Source organism: Triticum aestivum, chromosome 3B, assembly GCF_018294505.1.
Source record: "Triticum aestivum cultivar Chinese Spring chromosome 3B, IWGSC CS RefSeq v2.1, whole genome shotgun sequence".
Taxonomy (NCBI): Eukaryota; Viridiplantae; Streptophyta; class Magnoliopsida; order Poales; family Poaceae; genus Triticum; species Triticum aestivum.
In genome coordinates, this window is record NC_057801.1 from 444,658,437 (window position 1) to 444,672,604 (window position 14,168).

The window sequence follows — 14,168 nt, forward strand, 5'->3', positions numbered from 1 at the left end:
GATGTCCTAGTGTGAGGACTTAGTCGTGGAGTCATTGCAACGAGATTAGCTTAAAGGGGTTAAACAGGACAAAGGACACGAGGAGTTTATACTGGTTCGGCCCCTTGCGGTGAAGGTAAAGGCCTAATCCAGTTTGAGGTGGTATTGCTAGGGTTTCGATGACCAGGGAGCGAATACGCTTAACCTGGCTCTCGATCTGTTGTTTCTTGTCCCTAAACCGCCGCCGGGTCGTCCATTTATATACACAGGTAGACGCCCGACGGTCCACAGAATCCTGGCCGGCTCATAAACGTGTCTGGCTTAGTATCTACTCTTTCCTATCTTAAAATATAAGTCATACACCTATGGCGGTTTACATCTATGGGTCCTAACCTGCCTCTAGGCTTTGGGCCTTCTTATTAAGTCTCCTTCGTAAGTCACCATCTTCTATGTCTTCATGGGCTTCAATACTGGTAAACCATCATGAGCATAACCCGGCCCCTCCTGGGCGGTTTATACTCAATAGTTATATCCCTAACACCCTAGGAAGAGATCCAGTGGAGAATCTCTGTCATTAAACTACTTCTTCGTGCATGACAAAAAAGCGTGAAGGAATTTTGTTATCTTGTAAAAATCTGGTCGAACACCTTGTGTGCGAGGAGGAGGAAGTCGGCCGCCTGCTCGTTGGAGCCATGGTTGCCACGTCAGGGCTAATGCGTAGGAAGAGCCTCCTTAGCGTCGAGAGGTCGAGCTTGCGGCGAAAAATCGGCAACACCGTGATATTGACGCTGATGAGGACATGACTATCTTGGATACGACCAAAAATATTGCATACATGCATATTTGTGAGGTGATTTCTAATGCAAACTATGCAATAATTTATTTATGTTATCCAGGATAAAAATACTTCACAGACTTTTGTGTCATGTCTAATTGCAGGTGTATGGGACATTTGTACAATCCGCATATGAAGATAAGGAAAAAAGAGAAGTTTAGGTGTTGTTCAAAAAGTCCTCTCACATCACTTTTGGCCAAGAGAAAATAGAGTCCAAGTCCCACATGTTCTGGACTCAGATTCGGACTGCACAGACATACCTGACTCAAAACACCAAGATCTCTTTCATTCAGACTCCGAATTGGGTGATTCTTTTTTCATATTGGAAAGTTTACTTCATGCACTTTCCAACCTAATTGGATTCACCTTCAAATTTGTCCGGAGCATTAAGACATTGACGAAACAATCTGACGTTGTAGCAGAATCCGAGTCAAACTACAAATCCAAAGGTGTTGCATCTCCTCTACTTGGGCCCATGAGCCTTGTAGGACCAAGGATTAGTTTTAGGCTGCCTTGAGACGTCCTCCCACCTCCTTGGGCGCCACCCCTTGCTCCTATATAAGTAGATCAATCTAGTAGTTTTTTTCCTTGGGATTTGTTTAGTTCAAAGTTAGCCATTGCAACTTCGTATACTTCGTTTGTGTCCAACGACCAGGCCAAGACTGCTTTCAGATCCCCACCTTTATCAATATTTCATCTATATTCGCAATATTCAGGTTGCTTTTATCATATTCTTGCTTGTTCTTCGATTGCATGCAGGAATAGACCTTCATGGTCAGGTTGATCGTACTCCGGTGTGGTCAATAACCTCTCGGACTTAGTTTAGCGATTGCTAAGGCGCAACATCGTGCACGTTTGTAGTTGGATCGTCAAAGTCGACTCCACACCAAATCGATAGCTATCATCTTATCGAAAGATCGGGAAAACCCTCGCCTCTATCAGACGCCATCTGAAGCTGCGGTCGCTGTGGCCTTGAGACTTGCGGCGGTGCTTCGGCAACTACTAGTCCACCTCTCTAGGCCACGGAGGAGCTGCGCCGGCCATATGGACAGCGGAGGGTGACGCTGGCCGAAAATCGACCAATATCGACATGTCGCCAGACCCCAAATCGGATAGTCGGTGGGGGCTCGGCGGCTGTCCGGAGCGGTTGTGTCGAGCGGCGGGGTCAAGGCAGACTCGGGTATGGGCGGCGGGCTGGAGACCGTGGTGTTTGCGGCTGAAATCACGTCGTCGGTTGTTGGGGGAATAGCGGTCGCGGCGCGGTGAGATGTCCTAGTGGCAGTTGGGGCTGTATGCACGAATGCACCAGTTTTGCGGCAGCAACAAAAGTGTTGTATATTTGCAGCACATCGTGTTTTTTTTTGGAACGCCTAAAGAATTCGAAGCAAAAAATTTTGCAAATAGGGCAATTGTTGGAGCTATGTTTTTGGCTGGAAAAGCCCTAAAGAGCGGTTATGCCAAACTACAGGGCATTTGGAGATGCTCTAACGTTGTGCATCAAACGTGCACGGATCGGTCCGCACGTTCAAATTCTGCCAAATTGCAAACAAATTTATGGGGTGTTTGGGGGAGTCCGAACGTCCGCCGCGTCAGACTCCGACACACCCGATCCACCCAACCCCCCCCCCCCCCCCCCCACCCCCCCACCCCCATGGGCCGTTTTCACCCACTCCGTCCCTCCCCTCTTGCTCTTGATTTGCATCCATCAAGACCGCCGCCATTGGCCTCTACACCACTCCGGCGCCCACTCGTTTTTTGTCGGACCACCACTCATGCATGCATCTTGTACTTCGCCGCCGTTGCACCCACGAATCTTTCCATAGCCCAGGTATCGTTCGCCCTTGCCGACGCCGTTCATGGCCGACACCACGCTCGAGAAGTGTTCGACTAGATCCCATTGAGAATTTTTCTTGACTCTATCCTTATTTAACATGAAGCAAGCACGATACTCGGTGATGGAGGACGCATTGTCCTGCAACACTCGATAAGTAGTTTCCACACCAAAATATACAACATTATGTTCTTATCAGTTAAATATTTGATAGTAATCACACACTAGGACAAAGAAGCATAGAGCCAGGTCAATTTATCAAACTCAGAAGAAGGGTAAATTATAACTAAGAACTTGAACTAAGAAGAACAGGAGTATGTTGAATGATGTGACCATAATGACCAAAAATATGAATAAAGATGATTTCAATGAAAGATCGTGTCTGACAGCAGATGGAAGGAGAGTGAATTGATAAATCATTCCTACAAAATGAATTACAAACCAGAGTCAATCACTAAACAGAAGGGGAGCCTTTGCGCAACAGTAAGCCTTGTGACCATGAGGTCACAGCTTTGAGTCCTGAAAATAGTATCTTGCAGAAATGCAGGGAAAGGATGCATACATTAGACCTAGAAATGATTGGACCCTTCCCCTCGGACCGTGCGCACGCGGGAGCTACATGGAAGGGGCTGGCCTTTTTAATTACTCAATAACTAAACAGTGAGGAGTTGACTAAGGATGATCCTGGCAGCTTTTTTTTCAGTACAAGGAATCATCATGCTAGCGTGTTCTTCTGGCCGTAGTAATTGATAACAGTAACTTCTGACATGTATACTGAAGACTGTATCAGTAGCTTAGTTAGTTATAGGGTATCAAATGAATAACAGGAAAAAATGTAACTGACAATGTGGTATAAGTGGGCATCAGACATCAAATTATGATGCCAAATACTAAGGCCCCGTTCGTCGTCAATCCGCTCCATGGCTCCGCTCCAAGAGCGGACGGAGCTGTAATGCAAAATCTAGGAGCCAGCAAACAGCCGCTCCTCAGATCTTAGGAGCGGTGGATTCACGAACAGGGCCTAAACAGACCAAAACTCTATCGGAAATCTGAAACATCCCATCAGTGATAACCGGAAGCAGCATGGACCTGGAGCACATAACTAGAAATGGTTGGCACTCCACCAAAACAAACATAGTTGAGCAGAATACACAATCAGCACAAAAGGACTAATGCTCATGCCGTCAATTACAAATTGTGGTATGAGCAACAAATACCAAATTATGATACCAAATGCTAGGCAGATCGAAAAATTAGAATGGCAACTTTAGAACAAAGGAGCTATTGAAAGTTTAGAACATCCGATCGGTGATAACTGAAAGCAGCCCTGACATTAACACAGAATTAAAAATAGTTATAGTTCACTAAAAATGCATAATGGGACAGAATATTTCGCAGAGCAGTTTCGATTGGCACAAAAGGGTTCATGCTCATGGCACTCAGTTGTAGGCGCAATCTTTTCCCTGCTCTGAAGTTAATCCTCATCACCACCAATGTCTAATTCTTCCATCACAGAATCACTCCCAAACCCTTGCCTAGCATTATGAGATGAAGAACTAGATCTAAGTACAATAGTAGTACGAGCTAGACTTAAGAATGCAAGTTTTCAGGACTCAGCCGCAGAAATCATCAACTCAGAGGTCGCCTGTGAGCAGCTTCCGGCCAACCTCGAAGGAGACGAAAGCGTCGATGCAGGCGTACTTGATCTGATCGTAGGAGAGGCAGTAGGCGTCCCACGGGCCCATCCTCACCCTCTGTGGCTTCTGAAGGTTGGCTCCCATGACGGTGCGCGCCACGGCCTGCAGTCCGGCCTGGCGGAGCTCCGGCATTTGCATCCCCTCCGCCGCGAGGCCACGCAGGTCGACCGCGTTGGCCACATCGAGGCTGTGGTCGTCGCTGAGGCGCTCGACGTCCTCCTGCACGCCGACGCCAACAAAGCGGAGGTTGGGGTCGGCGAGGAAGCCCGAGAGAGCCTGGGGGACGAAGTCGGCGTGGAGGAGCTGGAAGATGAGGCAGCGACGGCCGACGCAGAGCTGAAGGAGCGCGACGGGGTTTTGGGATGGGCTGTAGCTGGGGCGCCACTCGACGTCGACCCCGACGACGAGGTCGCCGAGGACGGAGCGGATCTCCTGGAGCCAGCCCTCCACGGCCGCGCCGGAGTTGGTCACGGTGGTGACGATCACGTCCGCCCCGAAGGTCACGTCGGTGACGAACGTGTCGGTGGCCATCGGATGATGGATCGCCCCGTCGGTTCTGGGCTAGCTAGCGCTCCTTCCGCCCGCAGACGACCGGGGTCAAGAGGGGGTCAGAGCAAGGGAGAAGAAACAAACCGAACGGCGATGGCGGATTGGCGGCGGGCGGGCGGGCGGGCGAGGGCATGGACCAGCCTGACATTATATCTCGAAAGGAGAATATAACAGAATAAACCCTCTTACTAGTTTGAAATTATTACAAAAGAAAAGGGCAACTATTCGAGCGAGCGATCGTAGTGTTTTTGCAGGAAACGAATTGCCATAACCCCGGAGGCAGGGCAAAGCTATTTTTCAAAGGCTGGTTTCGAGTTTCGAGGGGAAAAGAGGGGTTTTCTGAAGAATAGCGTTGGCAGGCTTTGCACTCGTGCTTTTGGGTTACTAGTACTGTAGCTGGTCTACTGGCGAGAACAGGGCCGGACGCGTAGGAATCAAGCTGTCAGAAGATATGTTTGACCATCTGCTTCTGGCTGCAGGGCGGTCCTACCAGGCGTTAAGCTCCTGCCCCTCAAAAAAAAAAGGCGTTAAGCTCCATCTTGTACAGGTTGCCATGGCTGCCAACTAGACATAGAATCTGATATGCCAAGTTAATTACGAAGAAAGAGTAGTCTGATGATCCTGATAAGAAACGATCCATAGTGCTGCTACTTTGCCTCGGTCCATATTATTGGCTCCCTTTCCCTACCACACTAGCACGCCACTACAATTATTTTGTGGCTTGCCTCTACAGTTTCGTTAGCTTTCCCTTTCAATTTCATCATGCTATTGGAAGTAAATGTGGTATATGTTCCTATGGCGTGTGTACTTCTATGTAGATTTCCTTTCATACAATGGACTCGGGGGCTCAAGAAAGAATTCGATATAAAGGATCAAGAAACAATGATTTCTCCGTATGTTCACATGCCCTGCTATCAAATTTGTTTACAAAGGATCACCAAAGGTTTGTAATTTTATTTAATCTTTGGATAATACTTTTCATCTTTACCATGTATTGTGTTCTTTCCTTTTGTCTGGTAACATGATTCTTTGCTGACATTTAAAAAAAAACACTATGGTGTTTGTTCGAAACTAGCACCTTTTTTATGTGATCTAGCACCTTTTGTTAGAAGGGAGAGAGAGGATTGATAGAATAGTTGTTGTGTTGCTTGAGCCTTGTGGGCATATATATAGGAGTGCATGATCTACTTGAAGTACAAGGCAAGCTAGAATATTTCCTAGTCTAACATATGTTTCCAATCTAATCAATATACTCAACATCCCCCCGCAGTCACAACGATAGCGACGCAGACGGTGAGACTGGAGAAGAATCCAAAGGCAAGCTGACGGACCCTCCCCACCAGTCGTAACGGTTGATGCATCGCGAAAGTCGTGGCTGGAGTGGAAACCCGGCGAGGTTGTCAAGCAAGGCGGTAGCCCTTTGTGCCGTTTGTCGAGGTAGCCGAGAGCGTGTGTGGTGGAGCCGTGGTCGAGGTAGTCGTGCGAAATATGTCGTTGTCGATGTCGAGTCAGGGTAGCCGGTGTCGATGAAGTCGTCGTGGAGCCGCGGGTGCAAGGGGGCGTCGAGTTAGCATGGGCGCAGTGGTGTCGAAGTAGTGGTGCACCGGGAAGAAGATGTTGTTGACGACGCGTCACGCAGGGGTTGCCAACCCCGGGTACACATCGTAGACGAGGGCACGCATCGGTGTTGCCAGCACCGGGCATGCGTAGACAGACGAAGACGAAGTTGACGAAGCTCCACACCTGGCTTGCTAGGCCCGGGGACACGTCGTGGACGAAGGCACCCCGACGGTGTTGCCGGCATCGGGCATGCATAGACTGGGACCTGCACGAGCTATACGCCATGTCGAAGAAGTCGGAGGGGCCAGCAGAGAAGAACTCAGCGACGGTTGCGGCGCCAATCGGCGCGGGGCCGATGTCGCCCGCGGTTGTCGGAGTAGATGAAGTGGTCGGGGTAGATGGCGGCGACGCTGCCGATGGCTGGTGCTGGACGAAGACGACGGGGGTGGACGAGTGGCGACCGCCAAGGGTAGCAGTGTGGCGGCCGAAGAAGAGCGGCGGCGGCCTAACGGCGGCGGCAGCTAAGTTAGGAGCGCGGCGGCGGTGCTCGAAGTAGGCGAGGAGAACCCAACAACTTGACGAAGACCGGCGCAGACGGTGGCGTACCCGCGCCGAGGGAGGCGGCACGGCACATACCACGGGAGGTCGATGCGCAGCGACGATGATGGACCGCGGGCCACGGCGCTACGGCCTGAAGGGGCGACGCAGCGGCAGCGGGCAGGTCGGGTCGATGACGAAAGACCTCGGGGCGGTCGTAGGGACCGTTGTCGATGTCAAAATCGGCAGATCTCGGGTAGGGGAGCCCAAGTTGTATGTGTGAGGATCAATGGTAACTATGATCAAAAGGACACAGTGTTTACCCAGGTTCGGGGCCCTCTTAATGGAGGTAAAACCCTACTCCTGCTTGATTATATTCGATGAGTATAGGGGTTACACGAGTTGATCTACCTCGAGATCATAATGGCTAAACCCTAGCTTGGCTAGCCTATCAATGTAGTTGTTGTTATCCTGCCTTCGATCTAACCCTCTGGTTTATATAGATACCGGAGGGGCTTAGGGTTGTACAAAGTCGGTTTAACAAAAAGGAAATAGTATATCCGGACACCTAAACTTGCCATCCACGTATACGGGAGTCCCCAACGGACACGAGAGGTGGTCTTCTGTCTTGTATCTTGACGGCCCATTAGTCCGGCCCATATCCAGTAGACCGAACGCCCGAGGACCCCCTAGTCCAGGACTCCCACAGTAGCCCCCGAACCAGTCTTCAATGACGACATGTTCGGCGCGCAGATTGTCTTCGACATTGCGAGGCGGGTTCCCTGAACAAAATATGTCAACCTTCCTCGATAAAAGAACTGTATTCGGCCTTGCATAATTAACACAACCCCTAGCCGCGAAGGAAGGATATATAAAAAACAGGAACAATGTCTTTACTAACAACTTTTTTTGGCAAAGCGTCAGACTTGACCCTTCAGCGTTTTGAACCGTTTTCGCACCTCGCGTTCTGTGTTTTGAGGCCAAGCCCCATTGGCACGTCTTGTCAAACAGATATCATGCCCACTTAATACGGGATTTCTCATCAATAAAATTTGGGTAATCCAACCGTTTACGGTGTACGCTTTCATTGGGAATAGACGAGTTTCAAGGCACAAGTGGGGGGACGGTTGACATTTTTACCTCCTATAAGAGGGCAATGGATTTCTCCTTTCTTCCCCACGCCTTCCAATCTCCTCAGCCTTCCAATCTCCCAAGCTCTTAGCGCCCAAAAAGTTTTGTCTTCCTCACCACCACCACCTCCTCTGACCATGGCCGGATCCTGTTCCAAGGGCAAGTGGGAGGCCTCCTCCGTCACGGAGAAGAAGATAAAGGATCTCCGGAGTGCGGGATACCTAGCCGCCACCATCGTGCACAGGCTCCCCACCAAGGGTCAGATCATCCCCACTTCGGAGGCCGACAAGAAGGTTGTTTTCCTTCTCCATTTCCTTAGAGGATTAGGTTTTCCACTCCACCCCTTCGTCTGGGGACTCATGTTCTATTACGAGCTAGATTTCCATGATCTAGCCCCGAACTCTTTCCTCCACATCTCGGCGTTTATCATTGTGTGTGAGGCTTTACTCCGCATCCCCCACACTTCGGCTTATGGCTAAAGATCTTCAATGCAAAGCCGAAGGTGGTCGATGGGTAGCACGCGGACTGTGGCGGGGCCATGATAAGCAAGATGCCCAACACCACATGGCCTAAGGGGGCCTTTGTTGAGATCGTCAAGGTCTGGCAACAAGAGTGGTTCTATATCACAGAGCCGCGCCATAGCAACCGGCGGCAATTCCGGAGTTCAGACCCGGACCCCCCACGAGGCTCGCGTCGTGGAACACCAAGGGCCTCGACTGGGGGTCCCAGACAAAGGTGCGGACGCTGCAAATGCGCATCACCAACGTGCTGGGCAAGAACGTCGGTCTCACCAATGTGGTGCAAATCATGCTCTTTCGCCGCACTCTGCCCTGCCAGCGCTGGACTTCCCCCATGTGGGAGTTCAATCCGGAGGAGTCGCGGACCCTGTAGCACTTCCTCGGCACGACCACAAGGGAATGTGGAAGTTGTTGTTCAAGGCCCAGAAGAGCTGGCCCATGGAGACTGAATACGTCGGTCTCGACACCGAGAATCCGGCCTCTCTGGTAAGTGTTAATTCTCCGGAGATATATCCGGTCTGTATATTTGATCAATATGAATCTTATCAGCCCACCTCTTTACAGGGTTGGACAAAGAAGGCGGAGCGGATCAAGAGTCCAGCTCCGTTGCCCGAAGACCCAGTCACTCCTCAGCTGGAGGAGATGCTGGTCCTGGCGCCCTATCAAACACTGGAGAAGAAGAGTAAGAAGAAGGGCAAGGGGCCACCAGAGCAAGAAGAAGGGCAAGGGACCCAAAGGTGGCCCCCGCCGCAAAGGTACTTCGGATGCTATATCCGGAGAAACCGAAGCCGTCTCCTCTCACAAGGAAGATAAGGATGAAGAGGAGGTGGAGAGCGACTCCCCTCGCATCACGAGGAGGAAGAAGAGGACGGCCTCCGAGAATCCGGAGGAGGAGACGCCAAAGAGGAAAAAGGTTACCCTCTCGGTAAGTTCGGACTCGGAGTCTGAACACGGCCCAAGGAGAGCTTCCAGGGTTAAGCCCCTGGACGAATTGTAAGTATAAAAGCCTTACTTGTTCAATTTTTGCTTCCCCGCCTCTATATAAATTGTATCTTGGCTCATATTTCAGCCCTCCACGAGATATCCCGAACCCCTTGACTTCGTCAGGGAATTCTCTGCCGCTTGAAGAGGCGGAGAGCAACGGACCATCGTGGGCCTTCTCCCCCCTTCCATGGAGGACACCGAGGTGTCGTCCCAAAGGACCTCTCCTGGCCGGGGAGGGGCGGATGAGGCCGTCCAGAAGGCGCCCGAGGGTAACACCTCGGATGCTGCAGAGCAGGGCACAACGACCCCCATGACCACCGAGGGTGGGGGCCTCAATAGTTTGGGTCCCGCGCCAGACACTGTCTTGGAGGCCAATGCGGCTCCGGGTTCGGACCAACACCCCCCTTCGATGGGGGAAGGAGCAGCAGCTCCATCGGAGGCCTCTGTTAATCCGGAGGCTGCTCATACTCTGGAGGAAGCACTACAACGTGCTTCCATCGTGGAGGAGCACCGCACCCTGATGGGTGCGGTTATGGAAAAGGTTCGGTCTGCGAAAAGTAGACTGAACGAAGCCTTCAACAGCCTACTGCGGGCTTTGAGGTATGCGATGTAGTTCTCTTACAAGTTTTTTTATATGCAAGGTTGAACCCATGTATAGACAGTAGCCCCTGAGACTCTGTCCGGATTAGAACAATCCGGACGAAGGATCCCAGAACAGGTTAATAATGTAGTATACAATTGTGTGGGCCAGGCATCGATGCTGGCGGCTACTGACCAAGCCACAGAGGTTGCAGAGCTCAATCAGAAACTTCGACTAGCCGATGAGTAGCTCGACCGCGTCAACAAGCGGTTCGACGAAACGCAAGGTATGCGGCGCATGTACATACCCGGAGTGGTATGTGCATTAATTCTTTAAATTTATTGAGTTTTATGATGTTACTCATAGTTGGCGCATCCGAGGTTAAGTCCATCGAGAGCGCGCTCGCCCGAGCCAAGAAGGAGGCAGAGGTGAGCAAGGCGGCCGCTGACAAAGCGGCCGAGGAGTTGGAGGTGGAGCGAACCGCCCGTGAACAACACGAGGCACGGGTGGGCGAGGTCGAACAGGAGCTCAAGGACACCATTGCCAACTGCGAGTCCTTGGAGCAGAAGAGTTCGGAAAAATCCTCCAAAATCGAAAAAGCTCTCGAGAGCATGAAGGAGGCCCGGGTTGAAGCCCAGGGTGCTCGCCAGGAGATTCAAGAGGCGAGGCAGATAGCAGCTGGTAAGTCCTTTCTCATGCAGAGTAAATTTACAAGTAAGAGATATATCTTGCTAACCCGAGTTTGGAGTTCTCCAGGCGCGTTTGTGGATCTGCTGAGGAGTGTTGCTGATGCCGCTGAGTTCTTCTGAGATGAAGAGGGGAGCTCAATGGAGAAGATGTTCTGGTCATAGTACCTTGTGCCAAAGTATCCGGTGCCCCTCAGCGATTAGCTGAAGCAGCTGACGGAGCTGCACAGGGTGGCCGGACTGGCCATGAAGGACGTAATAGTCTGTCTTTGTCCAACCGAGCCCATACCCAGCAGCTTCTTCGGACTTGTGAAGCATTTGATCGACGCGCGTCCTCGGATCAACGCCATCAAGCGGTCGGCCTACATAGAAGGTGCCCTGATGGCCTTCGCCTGAGTAAGGTACAATGGGCGAAGATGAAGGCCACCAAAATTGCCACCGCAGGGCTGCCTGAAGGCAAGGATCATCGGTGGCCGGAGAAGTACTTTGGCGAGGTCCTCGAGGGAGCCTGCATTGTAGAGGGTCAGTGCTCAAAGGATATCATCTTTGAGTAGTGGAGTCCGGTTTATAAAAACCATGTAATGAACTCATAATGTGAAATATTTATGCTTGCGCTTTATGATTTTGTTTCTTTATCCTCCCGTTTGGCCGTTTATTTTATAAGTTCGAAAGTTTACCAGTCATCGGCTTCTGCCCCCATGTAAATATTACTGGGGTGTTTGGTAACGCATGTCCGCACTTTATCCAACGTCTTGGTCCTATATAGGACGCGTCTTGCGAGATGAACAAGGCAATCAGACTATGCGACTTTATCACTTTCACTTAGACATAAGAGTCCATTGGTGGGGCTAAGTACTAGCCCCTTGTTGCGTGAACGACGATCCAGAGTACAGCGCCTTTGCAACGCGGCTGGTCGAAGCCCAGCCCCTCATATGACACGACATAAATCATGAACGATTTGTAGTATAACACTAAGTCACCGAATCGCTGACCTGCTCTCGCACATCATGACAGTCAGTTTTCGGCTTTCTCTATTGAGGTACTTAACCAGGCAAACCAGAAATACAATCGCAGTAGTTCTCCCTTTACTACCTTAGCCGAACTTGCGGAACGTAAGGTGGCAAACACAGGAGCCGTTCAACCCAACTATAGACCAAAGACATGATTCGGAGCCGATGCATATAGTGCAATATCCGGGACGTCGAAGAGTTCCCTATAGGTGTTCGGACATATGAGTTTGCAGGCCCGAATACAGCCCCTGGTATGAAGGTCGTGCCGAAGCACGTATGTCAGTCGAAAGCAAGGAGGTAATACAGATGACAAAATAATATAAGAGCCCAATCAAAAAAGGTGGTGATCATCTGCTTCCTTTATATCTTTATTAATACGTCGAGGCGTGTTTCGACACACAATGCCATGAATATTAAGGTCATGTTACATGCCGAAAGAAAAGAAATCATAAGGGAAAGTCTAACACATGGCCTAAAAGTAATAGTTCAAAAACTCCAGTGATGCCCTGACGCGCGTCTGCGTCGTTTCTCCTTAGTAATAAGTCCTTTGATAGGAGTATCTGATGGTTGGGAAATGCTAGCCTTAAAAGGATCCCTGATACAACCATACAGCAAATAGGGCTCTTAATGAGCCTGTAGTGAAAAAAGATGTATGTCGTCCAAATAGGGTCAAGTCGTACTATGGACTTGTTCCACAGTGTGCCTCTGGTGCTGCCCAGGGTATTTTGAGTGCGTAGTTATGTACACGCAGTACGTAATCCGCACCTTTATGGTGCAGTCGGCGGAGTCCGAACTGCTAATCGACATTCGGATTCGTCGAGTTATCACAGTGATGTGCGGACCGGACTCGTTTAGAGATGTTGTTGGCTTTAATGTCCGACGTATTATTCGGCTTGATAAGGCCGCCATACACCGGACTCGTTTTGGTACAAAGATTGGATACAAGAGATGAATTAGGGTTTGAGAGGAGATGGTGCTGGTGAAGATGTTGATGGAGATTGACCCCCTCCCGATGAGAGGATCGATGGTGATGACGATGATGATGATTTCCCCCTCCCGGAGGGATGTTTCCCTGGCAGAACAGCTCCACGTGAGCCCTAAATTGGTTCCGCCAAGGTTCCGCCTCGTGGTGCGGTGTTTCGTCCCGAAAGCTTTCTTATGATTTTTTTCAGGGTAAAAGACTTATAGCAGAAGATGGTCACTGGAGGCCTGCTAGGGGGCCCACGAGGCAGGGGGCGTGCCCGGGGGGTAGGGCGAGCCCTCCACCCTCTTGGACGGTGGGTGGCCCCCCTCTGGTATTTCTTCCGCTCAATATTTTTTATTAATTCCAAAGATAACTTTCGTGGAGTTTCAGGACTTTTGGAGTTGTGCAGAATAGGTCTCTAATATTTGCTCCTTTTCCAGCCAAGAATCCCAGCTGCCGGCATTCTCCCTCTTCATATAAACCTTGTAAAATAAGAGAGAATAGGCATAAGTATTGTAACATAACGTGTAATAACAACCCATAATGCAAGAAATATCGATATAAAAGCATGATGCAAAGTGGACGTATCAACTCCCCCAAGCTTAGACCTCGCTTGTCCTCAAGCGGAAGCCGATAACGAAAAATATGTCCACATGTTTTGAGATATAGGTGTCGATAAAATAAAATACGGACATGAGGGCATCATAATCATTCTTATAACAGCAACATATATATATATTGTCATATGATTTCTTATGCTAAAGTAACAATCTATTCACAATGTCAAGTATAAATCAGAAACTTCATTGAAAACTAACAAACTATAATCTCAGTCACTGAAGCAATTGCAATTTATCATAACATCGGAAATAGTTAATATAAGAGCTTTTCAGCAACTCCATATACTCAACTATCATTTAGTCTTTCACAATTGCTAACACTCACGCAATACTTATGGGTAAGGAGTTTTAATCGGACACAGAGAAAGATAGGGGCTTATAGTCTTGCCTCCCAACCTTTTACCTCAAGGGTAATGTCAACAATAATAGTTCATGCTAACTTACATACAATTGGATATATATATCAGGATCTTTCCAACACAAGGTGCTTGCCAAAGGATAAAATGTAAAAAGGAAAGGTGAAGATCACCATGACTCTTGCATAATGAATAAGACAAAAGTAAAAGATAGGCCCTTCACAGAGGGAAGCAGAGGTTGTCATGTGCTTTTATGGTTGGATGCACGAAATCTTAATGCAAAAGAACATCACTTTATATTGCCACTTGTGATATGGACCTTTATTATGCA

General features: G+C 49.5%; 1 protein-coding gene across 1 annotated transcript; it reads right to left on the reverse strand.

Annotated features, from left to right (window-relative positions):
• Positions 1-3,929: 3,929 nt before the first annotated feature.
• On the reverse strand, positions 3,930-5,006 carry LOC123070272 (Werner Syndrome-like exonuclease). The gene has a single exon (XM_044493383.1). It carries the CDS (start codon positions 4,871-4,873, stop codon positions 4,280-4,282), a length of 594 nt encoding a protein of 197 aa, XP_044349318.1. The 5' UTR covers positions 4,874-5,006; the 3' UTR covers positions 3,930-4,279.
• Between the last annotated feature and the right edge of the window lie 9,162 nt (positions 5,007-14,168).

Coding starts and splice junctions, on each gene's coding strand:
- LOC123070272 (XM_044493383.1), bottom strand. CDS start 4,873: ATGGCCACCGACACGTTCGTCACCGACGTGACCTTCGGGGCGGACGTG.